We start from the raw sequence: 22,583 nt of genomic DNA on the forward strand, positions 1-22,583 counted from the left end.
ACCGTCTTGAAGAGAGGAGTGAGAAGACGATTGCCTCTGAAGATTGCCCTGTGACCGAGAAGAGCGCGCGCCCTGCCTGGGAAGACGTCTGATCAACGCCTGCCCTGCCGAGGGACCCGCATCCACAACGCGGCTGAACCAGCGCATCTCTATGCACCACGTGGGAATCGGTGACTGAATCTCATTCCACACTCTCGACCAAGGGAAAAGAACAAGAAAGTAATCTTAAAATAATCTACACACACATAACTGTGATTATTATTATTTGTTTTACTATTAGGCTGCACTACATTTGCTGAGTAATGAAGTTGTGTCATTAAGAGCTTGATGAAGTGAGGACCTGTATTAGTGATTAAGAGAATTTGTTTGTTGCTCAATAATCACTGAATATACGCCATATGAAACTATTGAATTTGCTTGATGAAGTGAGGACCTGTATTAGTGATTAAGAGAATTTGTTTGTTGCTCAATAATCACTGAATATACGCCATATGAAACTATTTGAATTTGTTTGTTGAATAAGGCCTTTGGTCTGGGCTCGAGTCCTAGAAACTGGGTTAGAGTCCTAGAAGCTGGGTTAGAGTCCTAGAAGCTGGGCTCGAGTCCTAGAATATTGTATGTTGTATGTCATTCAAGTGATTTGTTCATCTTTGCTAGTTTGGCAATGTTGATACGTGTCCTGAATATAACTTAAGACGTCTGGTTTGCTCAGGGCTTTTGTTTTACGACTTGTTGGACAAGGAGTGAAACCGTATTTGTATTGAATTCACTGGTGAGGTTACATGAATCGCTAGAGTTTTTTGTTTGTGCTATATTGTTTTGATCCCCGCCGAGGAATCACATATATTGTTTTTTAATCTCGAAGAAGGAAAAAGTGTGCCATCATCTGTTGTTGGCATACCGAGCTCCGTGGGAGGCGTCTATTTGTTTCTTTCTAAGCAGCGATTGGTCGCTAGTTTTAGTTACTTTACAGATAGAAAAAGATAGAAAAAATGCCGAAAGGTAAAGGCAGGAAGAAGAAAGAGGAGGAGGGAAAAGATAGCAATCAAAGTCCCAATGCATCCGAACGAAAAGAACAAGATTCTTTTGAAGTGGAGGTTAGAGAGATTGATATTTATTCAATTAGTGAGACTCTGTCTAGATTCTTCAACGACAGACATGATTTGCAAGGAACCGAAAATAAACTTCGCATAACATATGAGATAACGATGGACCCCCAAACTAAACGCTGGCCAAAGGAATCGATCTGGAAGGTTTTCAGAGACTGGGACAAGAAGACTAGACGAAGTGAACCAGTTGGGTTGTTACTATTGTCTCAGTGTAAGCGCTACTTTATCAAGCATGTCAGCAACAAAAAGAGAGATGAATTGGAAAAGACAACTGCTCACTATGAAGATGCTCTGGGAAAGACAAGAGAGCAAATCAAACTGCTTGCCGATGAAATTCGTTTGTTAAAGGATGAATTGACTCGGGAGAGAGACCTACACACGACGCTAGTCAGAGAAGGACTGATAGCGGCCCGCCCCCTCGACTCAGGGCCCCCAAGGGGGGGGTGACCAAGGCAACGGAGGAGGAACCTTGGGAGTCTATGGTCGCATGTACCCCACACTGCCATCGTGTGGCCCAGATGGGGAATACATCTTCCCGATGCAGCCATCGTCGCCACCTGGTGGTTTACAGGAGTCAAGACACAGTGTTCTCTCAGCCGTCAACAGCTTTATAGGCGAGTACCCGGTCATCTGCAGTACCCCCCACGTGCCACGGAAGGGAAATCCATCTGCCCCACCTGACTATGCTAATCATGATGCGATCCAGATCCCAGAGCAATTTCTCCCTGTTCAACACACTCTGTGTGTTTCACAACAATTTCCCCAATTCTCCCCTGTCCCACCACATTCCTTCCTTCAACATCCGAACCCCCGGGTACAGCAACCCCCCGCGGTGAGGTCTGGAGCAGTGACTAAGAATGAGTCACTCAATGGAGGATTTGATGACAACATACAACCACACATGAAGACCACAGATGAGAAGAAGGAAATAGCCAGGGACCGAGAAAGATTCCCCCAGTCCGACAGGCAGAGAGAATGTAAGGCCCCTCGAAAGATGCACCGGGACCGCTCAAACAAAATGAGGGAACGATGGAAGAAATTACAAGCGCAGAGTGCTGAAGAACTCAGCCGCATATGCGATTCAATGTCGGAAACCAACAATAACAACGAATGACACTCGTTAGATTTGGCACGCAAACTAACTGATACGGGGTGAAGAGTAGGGAGTGTTTGAGTGTTTGTTATTTTCATTCCTTTATTTTCACGAGAGGTTAATCTTCGAAAGATGCTAGGACTTTTGTCACCTTTGTCGCTTATCTAAGTGAGAATTCATGTTTGTTCCTTCTTGACACAACTGCTCAGCTTTAGAACATTTTATTTGTTTTGTTTTATTTTTGAACAAAGGTTCACTCATTCATTCATTCACACAAGGTTTATTGTAGAACTATGATGACTGATTACTGATTACTGATATAACCATTTTCGAATCAAGCGATTAATTTTTGTATGATCATTTTTCATTGTTTATCGAATCATTAAGGCAATTACAAACCATAGTTGATTATTATTACTGTTGGAGGCTGTGACAATGCCTCCCCCATGACTGATACTGCACTTTTTCTTTGTTTCATGTTTCATCGTACCTGGGAGATCCAGGAGACACGGACACTTGTTGAGTCCTTGGGATGAGTCCTTGAACTGAACTGTGTCTGTGTTTGTCCTGACGCCCTACTACGAACTTTCATCCTCATCCCCCATCCCCTTTATATGGTAATTTTCTATACCATATAAAGGACTAGCACTAAACCAAAGTCAGTGTGATGCTTATATCCTATAACATTTAATCAGGTGGTTAAAACTGTTATAAAATATGGTACATATTTGGCATATGAATAAAATGTATGAACTTCTTTGGTTGCAGGATTGATCTACAGACCATATTGAAAAAACTGGTCAGCAAAGTAGATGACAACTTCTCTCCAACAAGCAACCAAATAAATGTGTGCCGGGACAATGTTTTACAATGTAGCCTGCGGGCGTTTAAACGGAAGTCCTTCGACCCTGAAGCAAAACTGGATGTTGTCTTTGTGGATGAAGATGACAATGGTGAAGGGGCAGTTGACTAAGGCGGCCCGACCAGAGAGTACCTAAGGCTGTTGATGAGGGCCATCCACCAATGAAACATCTTTGATGGACATGAGAAAGGCCGGCAGTTGCGTCTTGATACTCAAGGTAAGGAAGCCCAAATTCTTAGGGCTGTCTTCATTCAACTGGCAGAATTCTAGAAATGTATACACGGAAACCCATTTAAAAATTATTGCACTCACTAATTTCTCCGGTCTTGATTTATTGTGTTTATTCTGTGTTTTTTTTGTATTCATTTTAGCTTTACAGAGTAAACTGTACACCTGGGTGGGGAAAATTATTGCTGTGTGCGTCATTCATGGAGGAGTTGGTCCACATTTCTTCTCGGAAAGGCTTTTCCAGCAAATCTGTGGAGTAGAAACGACCCCAGCCACGGTCGATGAAGTTGGCGACCATACTTTTAGGCAGCAGTTGATGAAAGTAAGCAGGAGAAAGGTGTTATACATCGAATGTACAGTCTACTGTGACACAGCCCTCCAGTTGCTTTCTATTAACTTTCTATTTATGAAACGCTTCCTTTCATAGTGTACAACTATTGACATTTAATTTATATAGGGAAGGTGTCCTTATAAGACAATTTTGGATTGTAGACTCCTGCACATTTTAATTATCCTTGTATTTATGTGCCACTCACTATCTTTCATTCTGTATTTTTGTCTTCTTTCTGTCTTTCTTTTCTTTTTAGATACAGGAAGCAACAACAGTCATAGAGGCAAACCACACAATTACAGAGGCAGCAGATGGTCTCAATATTGTAGGAGCCTTGAGACATGTGTCCAGCCTTGAAGAGAAGGACTCCCTTGTCAAGTCAGCTGCTGACTTCTTTGTAAACGGCAGATTGGCGACTGCCCTGGACCAGTAAGTAATTGCCTCACCTGTCTTATCTGTCCGAAAAATTAAACTGTCAATAGCCCAGGACAACTCACACTATGGCACATGTTTTCATAGGTTTGCTGATGGGTTACAATCCCTTGGATTACTCCAAGAGATTAGGGAGAATCCGGCAGTATTCTTCCACTTCTTTGTAAATGAGGAAATTCCCCTTCAGGCAAAGGACCTGTGCAAGCTATTTGTTGTAGACTTCTCAGTGCAAGGCAGCAACCGGAGAAACCATGAAAATGCAACCATCTGCTTCTGGCGTGACTGGTTGATTGACGTAGAAGGTATACTAATTATTCTACAAGTTTTTCATCTGGAGCCTCTAAAGTCTGTTGGGCAAAATAACCTGCTGAGTACATCACATGTACATTATAAATATAGCTAACTCCTACCCTAGCCTGATGAGCACATCACATGGCAGTCACATTACAATATAGTCAACTTTTAACACATAACACACACATAATATATAGTCAGGTCAAGGCCGGAGCCGAAGGCCCCATTTCTCAGCCAGGCAGATGTTGTACACTCAGACAATGCACCAGTCATCCTCAAGAACGGGAGAGTCACAAACAGGAGACTCTGTGAAGCTCTCCCCCGTTAGGAAGAACACAAGAAGATACACTAGGGCCTGGAAGGCAAGGTCAAGCAAAAACACACAGAACCATACACATCTCAAACGCACACACCTCATCGAGAGGAGGATACAGCTTAAGAGTGTATCACACAGGGACTCATCACCTTCTTCTGAAGCAGACCTTCCACGGAGGCGAAGCTCTGGACGAACCATCAGCGCTGATTAGGGACTTGGACATATTCGATCTCTCACGCTTTATGACTCTGTATAACCGTTGCCACTTTACTTAATAAATCCAAGGTCCTCGTGCCGATAGACTTTATTACCTCTCCGTCTCATTTCATCTGGTCCAGTAACTAGACAGACCGTTTTTCCCTACAAGTCCCTCCACTGGGATTTCCTCAAATCCAGTTCATTCATGAAGACAACCGAATCTTCCCTGAAGCAAACGGCTGTATTATTATATTACGCCTGCTGCTGCATTCTTCTTGGTCTTGCATAATGTTGTTTGTTTTTCATTCATTGCAGGTTGTTAGAGGGCATGCCTCTATTGTTCCAATTGATCAACTCATACACACTCATACGCTCTCACTCATACACACTCATACGCTCTCACTCATACATACTCTCTCACACACTCATACGCTCTCACATACTCATACACACTCTCTCTCACACTCATACGCTCTCACTCATACATACTCTCTCACACACTCATACGCTCTCACTCATACACACTCTCTCTCTCACACTCATACGCTCTCACTCATACACACTCTCTCACACTCATACGCTCTCACTCATAGATACTCTCTCACACACTCTCTCACATACGCTCTCACATACTCGTACACACTCTCACACTCAGGGAAACGTTGATCCATTCTTTAAATTTGTTTAGAATGTGTTAAATTATTTTTGTTATTTTGAAAATATTTTATTTAGGTTTTGAATATCTTATTTAGCTCTAGTATTGCCCCACTTGACAAATGGCTATGTTCAGGTCTTTTAAAGGTTGGGTATGGGATTTGCGAAACGCCAGCAGATTTTGAAAATACACAACTCAAATGGTCCTACCCCCTCTCCTTCAACGCTGACTCTGACTCCACCCATTCCAAGTACCTGAACGTGCAATCATGCACGAGCGCGAACACAGATGCGCGAGAGCGAGCCAGGCTAGCGTAGGTTTTCGTTAAACAACATGGCACTACATTCAGCTGTAAGTTGCACCATATATTATAAACATTAAACGGTCAAAAAAATCATTACTATTTTTAGAAAATGTATGTTTTTTTCATATAATTGTATTGGAAGTCCTGGTTTTCACTAGGGTTGCCGCGGTGTGGACATTTTCACACAGTCTCAACACCGGTATTACCGAGTAGGCCTATAAACGGTATAAACTTTGAAACTAGGTCAACCGCCATCTTCTCCGTCAACTCTCCTCTCACACTGTGACAGCGTCTGGCAGCGCGCCAATTCTCGATGACAGCGTCTTATAACGTTCTATATATAATAGTATATAATATAATTGTATATATAATATCACGGCAAAAAGCTCTGCGCCTCCGGATGGCCGTAGCGCGGTGAGCTCTCGTAAGGATTGGGCTTTGCAGGTTTGTTTACCAGCGTTGCTATAGTTAATAATAAATCGCTGTCTAATCAATACTTCATTCACTGCCTCTTCCCACTAACACCGGTAACACGGTATACCGCGGCAACCCTAGTTTTCACCCAAGTTTATGGCAAAATATCATAGCCTGTCAAAATTAGCTAGATGGCCTTAGCCTGGTCATCATAGCAATGCTTTGGCCAACACTAGGTAAGCATAGTTTACTGTGCTCCATGGCTATTTTGTTTAACAATCAGTGGCGTGGCGTGGGGATTTTTTTTGAGGAAGCCAAGTGAGGCCAAACCTTTAGAGAAAATAGTGCGTTGCAGCTTGGATGTATTTAATGCAACTACAAAAGCTATTTGAGCGCCTGGTCATTTACCAGGATTTACACACGCCTGTAATCTGACCAACACGACACGCTCTCTCTCTCGCACTCACACACACACACACACACACACACACACACACACACACACACACACACACACACACACACACACACACCCAAACACACACACAGTCCTCCTAAACATCTCATTAAATTACACATTTTATTATAAATGCAACCCCTCCCCGACCGAAATGCACAAGCCGCTAATGTCATCAATCCTGACACGTCCAAACAGTGCCAGTTTCACAGCGCAGTCTATGTGGCTTTTTGATTTACTGTGCCTCTCGATTGCCCAACCCGGGACAAGTTGGCAAGGTCCACGAATCCTGTAGTGACCCAGGGATTGTTAAGGGAGCACGAACCCTCGTCAAAAAGAAGACACGGCCAGCGAAATAGTCGCTGAAGTTTGCTGCTGCCAGCTAGCCACTCCGTTCGTGTATAGTTTTCTTCATTGAATGTCCGAAAGAAGCCTTGCTTTCTCTCCCCGCGCAGTTTCAGCTTCGGCGTTGGCCTGCCATCGGATTTTATTTTGATTCGCTGCTGTTGTGGTAGTTTTGGTAAAATTATTTTTAAGTAAATAATCGAAATCTCCACCTCCATAACTGCACTTGCTAAGTAGGCTACTCAAAAATGAGAACAATTCAAACATGCTGATTTCGCACTATTTGTTTTGTTATTGTTTTTTCGGTGACGTTGATAATGATGCTTTGATTTGATTGGTGTGAAGCCAAGGGCCGAGTGGCTTCCCTTGGCAACCTCCTGACACCCTCCCGACCAATCAGAGGAGGGCAGTGTCATGACAGTAGCCTCACCTGATTGGTCAATTCTTTCTTTTTTTTTTTCACCAAGGGATGCCAGCTCGGGCTGGCTTCCTCGCAGTGTTCAGTGTCGTGTTTCGCCGCGTCTTCAGTTTATAACAGGGGCGCCGTATCGCGCATTGTGAAATGGTCAATGAGAGGAGAAAATGGGGAAGAAATGACAGCAACACAGCACAAAATAATTAACGAAACTGTTAATATAAATGTTTTTATTGGATGACAACTACAGCCTAAAATAACAGGGAAGCCTGGCTTCCCTTGGCCTCCGGGAGAAAACGCCACTGTTAACAATGGTGATTTGTGAAAGATTACATTTTGTGTGCTATTCACCACTACCCTTCCTTTGATTTATTATGTTTATTCATTCGTTTTCACTTCAGAGCTTGCAGGTAGAGACCGCAGGTTCGGAGTCACCTGTCCACCAGCCACAGACAGACAGTCGTGGAAGAGGACGTGGTAGAGGCAGGGGACGAGGCAGAGGACGTGGCAGGGGAGAAGGCAGGGGACAGACCAGAGGACGAGGCAGGGGACAGACCAGAGGACGTGGCAGGGGACAGACCAGAGGACGTGGCAGGGGACAGACCAGAGGACGTGGCAGAGGCTTGATAAACCTCACTCAAGAGGACATCCATCGAGTTGAACAGCTCCAAATACAGCGAACCACACTTGAACAGGTATTTAAAACAGTTGCCAAATTTATGTTAGCATAAAAATTATAATGAACAATGGCTTTCAACTAACTTTTCAAAATTTTTCAGACCAGAATTCGACAGTTGACCTTGGAGCAGTCACATGAGTTACTGGAGCAGTGCCTGAATAGGGAACCAAGCATGATTTTCGATTTACACCGCCTCATGACAGCACCCCTTTGCCAACCCCAGAGCAACCCACTTGGTGTGTTTGCACCCACTGCAAGGATATGCCCACAGACGCAGAGAGAAAGTGCTGTGGGCAGACCCCAGAGAACTGTATGTCCTTGCTGCCACACATGGACTTGTTCATCTTGGAGGAAGGTGTCCTGCGCTTGGCCAGGCGTATATGGAACGATGTCCGGGCTGAGGAAGATGCTGCTGAACCCGGGGAAGCCAATAAACAGTTCAGATACGCAGCGTACAGACAGTATGTGGTTTGGCAACACGGCGCCTTGGGAGAAGGGCGAAGGGTGGTCATTCCCAGCTGTTGTGTATGGAGGATTCGGGACAAATACCCAGACCCTTTTAATCATTACACAGGCTTCCTCCCTAGCAGGGTGTAGTGGGTCGTATGCCTCAAAAGTTTTCGTTCTATATCTGTTATATGATCATGTTACTGTTTGTCTTTTTACACCGGTTCACAAGTTGCAAGTAAATTATTGTTTCTGAACATAATTTGTGTCTCGTCTTTACTAAACAAATAACAACCAAATGTCAATTTTTTTTTACTGCAATTACACCATGACAGAAGCCTATAAGAACAATAAGCTTACACAAAATACAAAAAAAGACGATTGGGGGAGTAATCAGATTTTTTTATTGTTCAATTTTTTGAGGATGGCTCCAGGCTAGCTCTGATCTAGCGGGGACTGTGCTGTAAACACAGAAAACACCAAATTCCAATAATTAGACCATGACTATTTTCTTACAAAGAAATACATGTCTTGTCACTTTCCCATATCTGCTGAAATTTACAGTAAGTAGTAAAGTGAACTGATATCGGCATAGAGAAAAAGTGAATGTCAAATACACAGCTACTATTCCAAACTTCAATGCCATTGAAGAAACTAACCTAAGCCTCTGCTGACTTGCTTCTGCAAGAGTTCCTCAACACTTGGGGCAGGGATACCAGATAGGACTCCCAGCCTGCGTGGATCTTCTGGTCTTGAGGGTCTGGACCGTGCCAACCCCCCCGGAGCAGTCAGCCTTCGCTGCAGGATGATGCTCTGCAGTTGCGGAATGTAGCTGAAGTCCTTGTCCACTTTAAGTGTGCACAGCCGCCACGTCCTCGACCTCTTACTGTAGTTCTTTCCAAACCTGATAACAGAGAGATGGGACTCATCAGAGAAAGGTTTTCAGCTGAATGTAACAAGTGATAACATTTGTTACACACCACGGGTGTGTAACAAACTGATGACACGTCACGTGTACACCAAGGCAAACGAAGGAAGCAAATCAACAAATATTTCCAATAATTAGAGTTATCATGACATTGTCTCATGTATATGAGAATGCCAAGCACTAGGCACCCAGCAACCCAAGTCTGCACATGAAGCTACACATTTACAGGAAAAGGAGGGGTCCAGTCTTGAAGTTATGGTTTTAGGTCCTAAACAGATGAGGGATATCCACAGGAGAAAGGTTTCTCGATGCAGAGCGAGAACTTGTAGATAAAAGGTAGGAAAGCAATGCATTACACAGCTAAGCTTTTAGTGAATGGATAAAAAGCCATCATGAGTCCCAACTCATGCATTTCACTCCTATGAACAGATTACCTTGGTACTAAGACTATTTTCAACAGCATCTTTCAATATTTGAAATCTTGCTGAGGAGTGTGATAGAACTATACATACTGTATTGAGCCGTCTTGTCTTCTCTTGGCCGGTCTGTGAAGATGGTGATTATAATCCAGGCCAGCCAACAATGTCCGAGCTTTATACCCTTGTGGTGAGAAGCTGTGGCGCTTGCTAGCGTACATGAGTATGTGGTTGTGGAATGACTCCAATTCTGCTGCTGACCTGAGGGTGAAAAATAAATCAGAAGTAGGGTTTAGATGTAATGTCACCAAAGCAAATTTAATCAAAAGATCACATCTCCACACATTTAGAAATCGGCCAATAGTGCCAAGACGTGCATGTGGAGGACTGAGACTGGCTTTATACTACTACACAACTACTGTTATTCGAGTCTACAGACCAAATGCATTATAATGAAAGCTCCAGACGTACAGTCCGTACTGCAGCCGGTGGTCAGGAGATCCTTGTTCCTACACAGAAAAGGACTACTACTGAGCCACATTGAGTTGGTCGATTTACCTGAAAGGAAGATACAGGTGAAAAGTTTTTCAGCCAGCGGATGTCCATAATGATTTCCCGCAGTTTCTGTTGTGCAGGCGAATTCTTGACAATCCAGTCCTTTTCACGGCTGTCCACCAGAGGACAATGACGACAAGCACCGAGGGCCCATTCGTGTTCACCCGTGACGTGGTGCAACAGTCCAACCCACATATCCTGCATATCAGTTTCAAACATTATCAATTTCAATGTAGAAAAGAATTTCATAGAACTGCACAAATCTGCAATGAGCATGAATTGTGATTTTATCCAAAGTTTGAGTGAGGGGCAGGCCCAAGTTTATTTTTAACCTTGCTTTATTCTAGATCATTCACCTCAATTTACAGCACAGAATGTAAAACCAACAAATTATGCACCCAACTTTGTGTGTATAACTGTGTACTTACAAAGAACTCGTAGTAAGTGCCCGCAATCTTACAGCAATACCAAAAGTGATTGCAAATGTCTCGGTCCCACTGGAGCAAGATTGAACATGACTTCTGCTGCCCTGCCTGGACATAGAAGCAATACAGAAACACCGATAATTTCATCACTTACTGGTACATGTAGTTCTATACAGTTTTTTATTGGTCAATGACTTACCGCTACAAATTTTTTACTCAGGTTTTTGGAACCATGCCAGATGTCCAGACAGTGCACCACCCCGATGTCTTTGTACATCCCTTTGCCTACAAGAGAAAAATTACAATGTAACCACTGTAAACATAATCAATCTAACACTGAAAAAACACTATGTCTTATGTGTAGCCAGCAACTTTCAGAAAAGGGTATTGGTGTATAACACTTCAACTTACTGAACAGGGCCTTTATCCCTAGGTGGCCATCTGTGCACACTTCCTGAACTTCCACATCTTTACGTAGATCATCTATGGTGCGAATGAAGCCCTCCTTCTCCATGGCAACAGAATTTCTATTTGTCTCCCTTTTGTCCAGGTTGACAATTGACATTATTTTTTTGGAGTCATTGTCCATTGCCGTGTACGTACAGTACTGTGCGCAAAATCCCGGACTGTCCATGCGGCCATCACCTTTGAATACAAATATCAATGGCAAAAATCGTAAACACACAAAAGGGAGATAAAGGACAAGCCAACCACAACAAGGGGGTAGGAAAATGCAAAAGGTCATGAAACCACAAACTATTGAGTAGTAAATAGACGTCTAGTTCACACAGAGTACATGTCTTGCAAAAAATTCAGTTGACTTTGTTGTCCATGACTGACATTTACTGACTACCACCTACTTTGTGACTCACCCAGGACAACAACTGGCCCTTTTGAACGTAGCTGGCCAATTATGGCAGATCTTTTTCTCATTCCAGAACTCTGTAATACTGTCAACACAGTAGTTGTTTTGTATGGCAAAGAACGTTGATCGATCGACCATACCCATGTTCAAAAACTTGAACAACAGTTCAATTTTGGCATAGTTATTGCCTGATAAGTGTATGTTGGTGGCCAACATAAAGTCTCCACTTGACATTCCATACTTCAAAGATGGCTGGGAGCTCCACCTGTGTGGCCACGTGGACACATCTATGATAGCATAAAAAGAAATAATGAAAATTAGAGCAAAAGCAGTCAATAACATAAACTTTAGGACATACTATCTCAATCTCATTTGAAATTTAGATTCAATAGTGTGTTTGTTCAATTGTAGTGAATGAATGCGATCAACACGCTTCTGCAAATCAGAATAGACACCCCTATCGTTTAATGATTTGAAACCTTGTGTGTCCTGATTTGCTTGCAGGACATCATTAAATCGCACGCAAGAAAGCATGGATATACAGAGTTTAGCTAAAAGTCATTTATGAAACTCAGAAATGGGTCAGTAAAAAAAGAAAATAACCTACCCATTCAATGATGGCAGCTGTGCCCCTGGTTCTGACACTGACTTCATATGGTCTTTCTGCACCGCAAATTGTTTTGGTTTGTGGATCCTTTGCTTTGCACATACTGACAGGGATAATAAGGTAGTCGGTAAGCTGCTTCAGACAGTCATGGTAAGCGATTGATGCCCCACGGCCTATGATGTCATCTTCAACCACAACCCTCAGAGATTCTGGCAATGGGACATCGACATCTTCTGCACTGTTGTGTTGCACTGTTCCATGTACCGCCTCCTCAAGGCTAATAGCTTGCAGTTCCTCCAAGCAAATGTTGGTTTGTAGAGTGCCACCATACCTATATCAGATAAAAGTAGAAATAGGATAAATAGGGGTTATGCGGAGCGCCCAGCGTTCGAACCGGAAAACAGGTGTAAACGGGTCTAATCATTTCCGCTTTTCACTTCCGTACACTGGTTGACTGCAGCGGTAGGTGATCTCCTGGTAACTTCTAAGTTTCGCTTTAGTGTATTCTATTTAGTATTTAGCATTCTATTTCGTGTGATTAAAATTTCATTTTAACATTTGTGAAATTAAAATTTCACAAATGTTCAAATGTTCAAATACCAGAAACGGCAACATTTGAACAGCAGTTTTTGTTGTGTGCCGAGCTGTTCTGTGTCGGGGAAATGTAACTCTAGCGTAAGTTTCCACCAGTTTCCAAAGGATGAGTCAGTTAGGGCGATATGGGTCCGAAACATTAGGCGTGATAAATTCGTTATAAGGAGACACACCACTGTCTGCAGTCGGCATTTTATGCCAGAAGATGTCGTTGAAGGTGGCCGACGCCGTTTGAAACCCGGGGCGATTCCGGTGTTGTTCGCCTGGAACAACTACAACCTGCCGGTCACTCGGCCAAGCGTGTGGCAAAGGACACAGCGGCAAGAGGAGGAGGAGGATGAGGATGAGGGTGAGGTGCCGATCGATGCCAGCGTGGCTTTGTGTCACGACTACGATAGCAGACCAGAACCTGCATTTATGGACCTGGCCTACGAAAAAATCCACGCACAGCAGCAGGTCATCATAGAGCTACAGAGGCGACTGGAGGAGGTTTCATTGGGGCAGAAGTTTGGACTTGAAAGATACAAGACCTCCGATGAGGACATCAGGTTTTACACGAGGTAGGAAACGTTAATTCACTTCAGTGAATTCTGCTACTCCTTCTGTGTGTGCCAGTTATTCTGTCAATAAAGCTTCACTACACAGGAAGCTACTAGTTGTGCTAATTTCACATGGCAATCAACATAGTCCACATTTTATGCACATATATGTATATGTATTGTGTGTTAAAAGTTATTGAATCTGTGATTAATAAGAAGTCTCAAAATCCAAAAGCTATGCCTACAAGATAGTTGAAGTATGTTGCAGTGATATTTTCTATTCTATTCTATTTTTCTACTTGATCAATACCCCCGAAAATTGTATTTTGTGTGGCCCAGACAGTTACTTGATCAATAAAGGATAGAAATCTGCTCATGATGTATGGCTCCAATCCAACATGTTCTTACAATTGCACCCCCCCCCCCAGATTTGCCAGCTACCGCCATTTCAATGCATTTTGGTTGCATCAGGTTGAACCTGTCAGTAGGAGAATTGTCCGTGTTGGACAGTCTTCGTCAACCACAGTTCCTGATGAGACTGCTGACCCACCACGTAGACCAGTAAGTAGACCATCAGATTTTCTGTTTGTCTATGTTGTGAGCAACACCAGCCACCCCGCACACAGTCTGTTCAGCCTCCTGCCTTCTAGGAGAAGGTACAGGATCCTCCACAGCTGCTCCACCAGACTCTGTTTCATACACCAAGCGGTTAGAATGATAAATTCTCTCCCCTCACTCCCCAGCCACATGCTTGCACTATTACAGCTAGTCCCCTTGCACTGTACACTGCTGCCCTTCCTCTATACCTACTGTACATACCATGTCCATATTGTACATTGTGTATACTTACTTACTGACTGTCATTCTGCACTGTCAATGTCACAAAGATCTTAGTCTTATGCTGCTATTACGAACTGCATTTTTGCAGAGTGGGAAACGTCATCTTGATTCCTTTGTATATCTTGACATGTGAAGTACGACAATAAAGCCACTTTGACTTTGAATATTTTCGATGTAGTGCTATGCTGTTACAAACACATTTGTCTTACACAATGTACTTCTTTCTTTGTACATTCTTACTAACAGAACCGCTGTCTACCGCTGATTGATGAGCTGTTCCTCTTTCTGGTCTATCTGTCTCTGGGTGTGAAGGAGAGGGATCTAGCGGACCGCTTCAACGTACATCAATCAACTGTTAGTAGAACAATTAGGACCTGGGCTAATTTTCTCTACACAGTTTTGGGTGCTGTGGGCATTTGGATGTCCCCTGATGCAGTCCGTGCCATGATGCCTGACGTGTTTGAAAAGTACTCTGTCACACAGGTGATAGTAGACTGCACTGAACTAAAATGTCAGACGCCTTCCTCGCTCCTTTTGCAGAGTGAGATGTACTCCCAGTATAAGTCTCATACCACAGTAAAGGGAATGATTGGTGTGTCCCCGCACGGTGCTGTCACCTTTGTGTCAACACTGTACTCTGGTTCCATTAGCGATAAAGAACTGTTCAAGCAATCTGGAATCATCCCTCTACTAGATGAAAACATGGCTGTAATGGTTGATAAAGGCTTTTCAATTGATGATTTAGTACCGGGCAAAGTACACAGACCACCTTTTCTGGGAAGGAACTCTCAGCTGTCTCGTGAAGATGTTTTAGCTACTCAGGAAATTGCCAGGCTGAGAATACACATGGAGAGAGTGATTAGGCGCATAAAACAAAATAAATTATTCGATTCCATCATCCCTTTGACTATTAATGGTAGTATCAACCAGCTTTTCGCAGTAGCCTGCCTTCTATCTAATTATCAGAACAAACCACTGGTCAAGGCGTGGGCCAAATAGATGATCTAATTTACCCAGGGTTTCCCACAGCACTTTACAGCTTAGGCGGCCGCCTAAGCAACACACGCCTGCCGCCTTAACTACGTTGTCATAATTTTTTTTTTTTATATTTTAAAGTTCAAATTGCACAAATTCTTTAACTGTTCTTGTTTCAGTTGTTATTTTGACAATGTTGAGTAGCACTTTTCTTTTAAATATGTGTAGAGTTCAAATTGCACAAATTCTTTAACTGTTCTTGTTTCAGTTGTTATTTTGACAATGTTGTTTAGCAGCCCCCCCCCCCCCCCCCCCCCCAACCCCCAACCCATTCTACCTATTGTAAATACATGAAAAATGATTGAAACAGAAAAAGATTTTAATGAAAATGATTGTCAATTAAATGTTGTGCTCAGTACCTAACGTCTGGTCAGGTACTTGGGCATGTAAATCTTGAAAAAGAACTCGTCTGCCTTCTGTCTAATTACTTTTGTGACCTCTGGGTCAACAACTATTCGTTGGACCAGCATGTCTTCTTGGGCACAAATGACAAAATCACACCATGTCATTCCAGTAAGCATAAGTTGCCCCTGCACCTGCCAGTAATATGTGTGTGATTCTTTTAAGAGCAGTGTTCCCTCTTTCATGTTAAGGTACTTGCAATCTACATAGCTGTTAACATTGGGGCACTTGATCTCAACTAGGCCAAAAGGTGGCTGTGCAAGAGGGTCAAATACAAGGCCATCTGGTGAGGTGCCTAGCCATGGGGCATCAGGGTGAATAATTAGGCCTGTATGCATGTAGTTCACGTTCCTGATTTTGCTGTATTCTTCAGCTGCTGTGAACTCCATATCTGCACCTGTTTGAATAGAAGATGTTTCTAAATTTGAGTTGAATGATCGCAATACAGTGATCATAATGCAAATTATTGTAATTAGGAGATTGATGTCATTGAAAGGTAACGGTTAATTTCATTTAGAAATGGACAGTTATGTGTGTGTGTGTGTGCACCTCTTTTCATCTCTGCTGTCTGCCTTGTTCCCTTCAGCATGCGTTCAGCCAGTGACTGTGCTGAGCCTTCTCCCCTCACAAAACACACCTCTCTAAAGTGAGAGGAGGTTATTCTACTCCTGCGCAGCTGATGCCACTCCACATTTCCACCCTGCTCTCTGGTTGCCTCTTCAATCTTTCTGGTCATTTCTAATGTAACAGTCAAACTTTTCAGATGAAAATTTTGTTCGTCTGTTAGTGATAACTCCAGCATGTCTGTCGGGGGAAGCTGATAGTCATCAATGGGTAACTTTGGGAAAGGTGGAGCATCCATGTGGATTGTGATCACTTTAGTGGGTAGTATAGGCTGCTGATAAGACAGAACACTTCCCTTTTGGGCTAAGCCAAATGATGTCTCCACCAGCGTTTTCTCAGGACTTATTGCCATAGTTGCTATGATGGGCCTCTCTTCTATAGCAAAGTCCTCGTATGTGTCCTCAATGCATAGCAGCCCAATATCAAAAGGGTGCCCATGCACACCCTTGGAGAGTGTACTTCTATGAAACAAAGTGGTAAAGGTAATATTCTACTATGAAAAGGTTCCAATTATAAAAGTAAAATATGTGGTATGCATAGTCTAATGGTTTCGGTAACTGCTCGTGACCTCCAAATACAGTGATATTGTTACAAATCATAACCTGCTGTGCCCCAGCTAATGTTTACATGTATGACCTCAGTGACTACACCTCACCTGATTCCTCCTTCCATGCACCTGTTAAGCCTGGGTCTTGTAACAATCATGCTGTTTACAGGCCCGGGTTTTACTCCCTTATGAAGTAAAGAGTCGCCATTATATTACGCTGCACCTCTAATGCTTCTAACCTTAGATCACTATACTTTATTTTAGCAAATTACTATTTTATTGCAGCACACATAGCCTAACTATTACATACATATACAGTGCATTTGCCTCAACCCTTACTGCAGTTCTGGGCTTGTGCCATTGTTGTTCCATTTCTGTACAGGCATGAACAGGGGGGACAACCTGGATATTGAGCTCGGAGTAATGAGCTGTCTGAAAGAGCAGTGCAGCAGTGTGATTGCATACTGCTGTGCCAGCTTTGCATGAACACTGACTTGAGGTCATGATGACGGGATCTGAATCACGAAGCACTATCTGTATACAATACACAAAGAGACAATTGGACAGTTGGCAGAACAGATACCACTAAATTAAGACAAGGGGCTTCCTACAAGTCTACCACAATAAACATATATTGCTCAGTACTGGAATGCCTGCCACTACAGGGTGTCAATAGTTGCAAGTAGTAGCAATTGCAAAAGGGGAGGAAACCCATATATATAGCTTTCGAATGTAATGTCATGGCAAGTGTCCTAATGATTTTATCGGTATAGTGTGTGTGTGTTTAGTATACAAAAATTGTTAACCATACGAGTAGAGGTATACCAAATATGTGTCGATAGAAATATTTACTGTCAATCAACTTTGCACAAATTACCTTCTTTCACTAACAGGTAGACTATAGCCATTTATCAAGTGTCTCAGAAGAATGTGTTGTATTTGTGAATATGGTGTTTACATAGTTGAGAACATGCTGGTGGCCAAATGAAAGCAGTTGCAGTGTAAATATATTCATTCTGAGAGGCTTGATGAACGCATTCTGTACAGTCATTGAACTGAAACAGACAATTTAACAAACCCATCCCTGAACATAGCCTACGCTCAAGCTGTGTGGTTTTTCATTCTTCTGCATGGACCTGTGACAAGCTGCTCTGACAGTGACAGTACCTCTCAACCTGTCTTTGTTTGAAACTGGTGGAAAAGAAGATACAGCATTCATTCATCACAGTTGTCTTTATACAAATCAATGTTTTAGAAATCTGAAACGGCCAGAACGGTAGCAGCTAGTCGACATTAAACCTAGCAGCTATCCTAGTAGAGTCTACTAGGATAGTAGTGTCTGGTCTTATGCGTCTACTAGACACATACGACCAGCGTACCACGTCGACAAAGACCAGCTTAAACACACAGGACATCGTAGTAATTATACTGTTGGTAGTATAAACCCATCGCTAAAATGCAGTCTTCATCTGATTGTCTTAATTGTCTGTGAGCAAAAATACTGCTAAACTAACTGATAGCATACAAGTACACAACTAGGCTACTTACAGTTAACTAACGCTAACGAGCGCTATTAGCAAAAGCTACAAATGTAAATACCTTCATAATTATGAATAAATGAGGAGGCGTAAAACTTAAATCCCTTGTCTAACAGAGTCCCCGGGGCTCTGGACGTCCGTTTGGCAATACTGTGCACATCGGTAATAGTTGTTCGGGGTAGCTCCTGTAAACACCGGCTGTAGAAGGTCGCCATAATAAACTCAGCTTATTGAGCAGCGGACGACCGGAAGCCAAGACCACTGTTTTGTAGAACCCGGAAGAATGTTGCGCATAAGGCCTATTGGTGCTAGATACTGAATGTATGACAAATATATCCATTTTGAAAGTCCTTTGAAATGCACATGTACCTCACACGGATACGAGGGACAAAATCTGCATCGTCACCATCATCATCGTCTGAGTTAAGGTCCTTAGGCTGTGTCCCAATTCCTAGGACGCATCCTTCGAAAGCTGCATTCGAAGGATGCGTCGACGCCGATTGCGTCACAGCGACGCGCCAAGTGCTGTCCCAATTCCAAGGGTCCTTCAAATGCGGCCTACGAATGCAGCCTTCTTTTCCCGGATTTGAAGGATGCATCGGCTGTATCCTTCGCGGCCCAACGTATCCCAAGATCCTTCACGGCCCAACGTATCCCTCCCAAGATTCATTGCGCATTCAATCCAAAAAATAAAACAACAATGGCGGAGAATGTGGATTTGACTTCTTCATTTAAATGTAAGTATTTGGTTTCCAGTCACTCGAGTATTTAACGATACAAATGTTAAAATACTAATTTTTATTGTTAAAAACACAAATAAGTTATCCTTAAAACTTATTTCATTAAAGTAATAGGCAATATAAGTAAGGTAACGTTACAGTTAGTGAAGCTGTAACGGTAACTAAGAACACCCGTTTAGCCCTATAGTTTCAAATTTAAGAGGTCAAAATGGTTATATTTACCGAAATTGGGGCGATTATATAGATAATTTGCTATTCTGTAACGTTAGATAAATGGACCAACGCGAACACAGGTTGTGGACCCTGGTTTTCAGACCGTAACGTTACAGACGTTGGGATTGATTACACAGCTAACTTATTTTGCTATTTAAGCTGCTTTTGTTTGTTAGTGTAAAGTAAAACTAATTCTAACATTTGGTTTTGCTTTAGGGAGCAAGGAGCATACTGCTCAATTTATCAAACTGAGGGGGGAGAATGACGAGCTCTTTACCGGGGTGAAACATTCGGCGAGTGTGGCTTGGGGGTAAGGAAACAATCGTTTATTTATATCGTAAGTTAGTTTACAAAAATTATTATAGGCCATTTGTATATCTACATTTGACCATCTTGTAAAGGTTAGTTAAATTAGCCCTCATTAAAAAGCAGGACAGATACAACATCCACAGAAATCGTTTACTACGATGTCCTATTTTGGGTTGTTAAAGAAAGAAAGACAAAAAAAAGTCACAGCTCGCATCAGTACTAGACAGCACTAGAAAAACACACAAAGAAAAAGGGTGTTTTGACTTCTACTGGTTGTCTTATTATTATGGGCTTCATATAGGATGAGGGCTAATTTAAATGTAACCTTTACAAGATGGTCAAATGTATATATTATAAATGGCCTATTGTTAACATGGGCTATTAACATGATTGATAAATGTGTCTCTTGTTTTCTCTGATTAATAATCTCTCTGTGTTTAGGACAATTCTGGAGAAAATAGGCCTGCAGGGGAAGGTGACTCCCCTGCAGGCAAAGAAAAAATGGGATAATTTAAAAAATATATATAAAGTATGTACAGGTCATTTTAAATATACATTATTTGTTTTAACCATGCAAGTTAATACACACTTTTGCTGAAATTTGTTTTGATACTGCTGTTGTTGTTAACTGCCATGATTGATTTCCTCTGCCTTAGGATTGCAAGTATCCAGGGTCAGGAGAGGGGGTAGGTGGGAAACCCACTGCTGCCACTTGGCCCTGGTTTGTCCTCATGGATGAGGTATTGGGACAGAGGCATTCCACCAACCCCCCTGTCCTAATTACCTCCATCCTTGAGAACACACCAGGGCCAAGTACAGCAGTGGTGGATCTGGAGGTGGAGGAGAAGGATGAGGAGGAAAGACAGCGGCCAAGGTCCAGAAAGAGGGACAGAGAGGACGAAATGTTCCATTTGATTAAAGAGGACATGAGGCTAAATAGGGAGGCAGAGGAGAGAAGAGCCCAGGAGAGCAGGGAGAGGATGGATCGTTTTTTTTCAATTTTGGAGCGTTTGGCTGACAAATAATTTCAGTTCTGTTAACATTGTTTATTATTATTATTTAACTTATTTATCTATTTATTATTTAACTTATTTAACTATTTATTAACTAACTTTTTTATTAACTATTTATTAAAACGCTAATTAACTTTTTTATATTAACTAATTTATTTGTATAAAACTTATAAAACATGTATAAAACAATAAAACTATTTACAACAAAACATTCATGTGACTTTACAACAATTATTATAAAACTACTATATACAAAAACATAATGATTCAGCAGAGCAGGGAGCTGGTGGTGCTGCTGGACCCGGATGGGCTGCCACATTAAAGACCCTGGTGTCTCTCCTGTCAGTGGGACATCCAGGGGTGGTCTCCAGAGTGTGCTGGATATGCCTCTCTCCACTGTCCACCGCACCGAATGGGTTTGCAGGGCTGACTCAATCGACGGCTGCCATGTCACTAAAATATATTTGGAAAAGGGCAAGAATAAGAGTGCATACTAAATACTACACAACCTTATTTTGACAAAAGAAATCTTGCCACAAATTATTTGAACGGGTAAAACTATTCTACAAAACATTTTAAATAAATAGAAATAGCTTTTCAATTATATTACTTGCCTGTATATATTAGTGGTCAGGGGGGGCCTCCTCCAGGACAGCTGGTCCCGCCAGGAAGCACCACTGGCTGCCTCCAAACCATCGCCCCCCTCATCCTCCTCTACATCGTCCTCAGGCTCATCCTCCTCCTCTGGGGCCATGATGTCATCGGCCCCAAGGCAGATGTTGTGGAGGATGGCACATGCTGTTATGACCTGAAATGGTAAAGAAAAGAAATGAAAAAATTATATATACCTCCTGAGAAAATAATAATTGTTTTTTTGATTTACTCTTAGTATTCTAAAAAATCCTGTTGAGTGATTACTTACGTGAGGTACGAAGGTGTGGTGCACCTCCAGCGCTTGCAGGAAGATGGCCCTGAACCTGGTCTTCATCATTCCAAAAGCACGCTCTATAATGGAGCGTGCCCTGGAATGATGCCAGTTGAAGCGCTGGGCTCCCACACCTCGCACTGGCCTCTTGTAGGGAGTGATGAGGGGTAGTGGGTGTTGGAGGCAAGGGTACCCGCCGTCTGCAAGGATGAAGTGCCCTGGAGGAGGGTAGAGTGACCTATACAGTGGGCTGTGGCGGAGGACTCTGGAGTCATGGACTGATCCAGGCCAGCCCACGTACGTATCAAGGAAGCGGCCCTGATGGTCACAAACAGCCTGCAGAATTATGGAGGAAAACAGTTTCCTGTTCCTGTAGCAGTGACCATCAGGGCCGCTCGGTGGCTTGATACGGACATGGCAGCCGTCGATTGCTCCCGCTGCTTTCCCAAAAGCGCGGTGTCTTGCCAGCCCTGCAAACCCATTGGTCACTGCCACCAGGTCTTCAGGAGGTGGATGACCTTAAGATAGGATAGGATAAGATCAACTTTATTATCCCACACAGGACATTTACTTGTTACAGCAACTCAAGAGCCAAAGATAGAGGAAATTAGTGATACAATAAATATAAATATACTTTGTGGCGAATGGCCACCACCTCCTCAGTGACCCTGTGGACGATGCGGTGGACAGTGGAACGAGGCATCCCGAACACTCTGGAGACCACCCTGTATGATGTCCCACTAGCCAGCCAGAATAGAAACACCAGGGTCTCAATGGTGGCAGCCCATCCATGGCTCCGCTCCTGGCCGAGAAGGTCCAGCAGCACTGCCAGGGCCTCCCTGCCCAATCGGAAATCAGTTTTGGTGTCCTGGCCATTAAAATAACGGTC

General features: G+C 42.9%; 3 protein-coding genes and 1 long non-coding RNA gene across 6 annotated transcripts; 1 reads left to right on the forward strand and 3 right to left on the reverse strand.

The window, feature by feature from the left end:
• Positions 1–735: 735 nt before the first annotated feature.
• On the reverse strand, positions 736–1,834 carry LOC132464765 (uncharacterized). Its single transcript, XR_009527343.1, has 2 exons — positions 1,732–1,834; positions 736–1,698 (listed from the first exon to the last, which is right to left on the reverse strand). It is a non-coding gene; the product is annotated as an uncharacterized LOC132464765 (long non-coding RNA).
• Positions 1,835–8,960: 7,126 nt separating this feature from the next.
• Positions 8,961–18,930, reverse strand: LOC132464778 (uncharacterized). Of its 3 annotated transcripts, XM_060061355.1 has the most exons (9): positions 18,864–18,930; positions 12,376–12,706; positions 11,315–11,548; positions 11,103–11,188; positions 10,907–11,011; positions 10,499–10,676; positions 10,020–10,190; positions 9,239–9,392; positions 8,961–9,040 (listed from the first exon to the last, which is right to left on the reverse strand). In XM_060061355.1, the coding sequence occupies exons 2-8, from the start codon at positions 12,377–12,379 to the stop codon at positions 9,274–9,276; spliced, it is 897 nt and encodes a 298-aa protein (XP_059917338.1). In that variant the 5' UTR covers positions 12,380–12,706; positions 18,864–18,930; the 3' UTR covers positions 8,961–9,040; positions 9,239–9,273. The 3 variants fall into 3 exon arrangements, 2 of the variants coding, with proteins under 2 accessions (XP_059917338.1, XP_059917328.1); XR_009527346.1 differs by lacking the exons at positions 12,376–12,706; positions 18,864–18,930 and adding an exon at positions 11,776–11,991 and having other exon boundaries at positions 9,239–9,483; positions 10,020–10,184; positions 10,482–10,676; XM_060061345.1 differs by lacking the exons at positions 12,376–12,706; positions 18,864–18,930 and adding an exon at positions 11,776–11,987 and having other exon boundaries at positions 8,961–9,483.
• On the forward strand, positions 12,763–15,633 carry LOC132464770 (uncharacterized). The gene is made up of 3 exons (XM_060061333.1): positions 12,763–13,529; positions 13,937–14,069; positions 14,595–15,633. The coding sequence occupies exons 1-3, from the start codon at positions 12,964–12,966 to the stop codon at positions 15,345–15,347; spliced, it is 1,452 nt and encodes a 483-aa protein (XP_059917316.1). The 5' UTR covers positions 12,763–12,963; the 3' UTR covers positions 15,348–15,633.
• Positions 18,931–21,370: 2,440 nt separating the features above from the next.
• Positions 21,371–22,261, reverse strand: LOC132459939 (putative nuclease HARBI1). Its single transcript, XM_060054838.1, has 3 exons — positions 22,255–22,261; positions 21,692–22,212; positions 21,371–21,577 (listed from the first exon to the last, which is right to left on the reverse strand). The coding sequence occupies exons 1-3, from the start codon at positions 22,259–22,261 to the stop codon at positions 21,371–21,373; spliced, it is 735 nt and encodes a 244-aa protein (XP_059910821.1).
• Between the last annotated feature and the right edge of the window lie 322 nt (positions 22,262–22,583).

Source organism: Gadus macrocephalus, chromosome 1, assembly GCF_031168955.1.
Source record: "Gadus macrocephalus chromosome 1, ASM3116895v1".
NCBI lineage: Eukaryota > Metazoa > Chordata > Actinopteri > Gadiformes > Gadidae > Gadus > Gadus macrocephalus.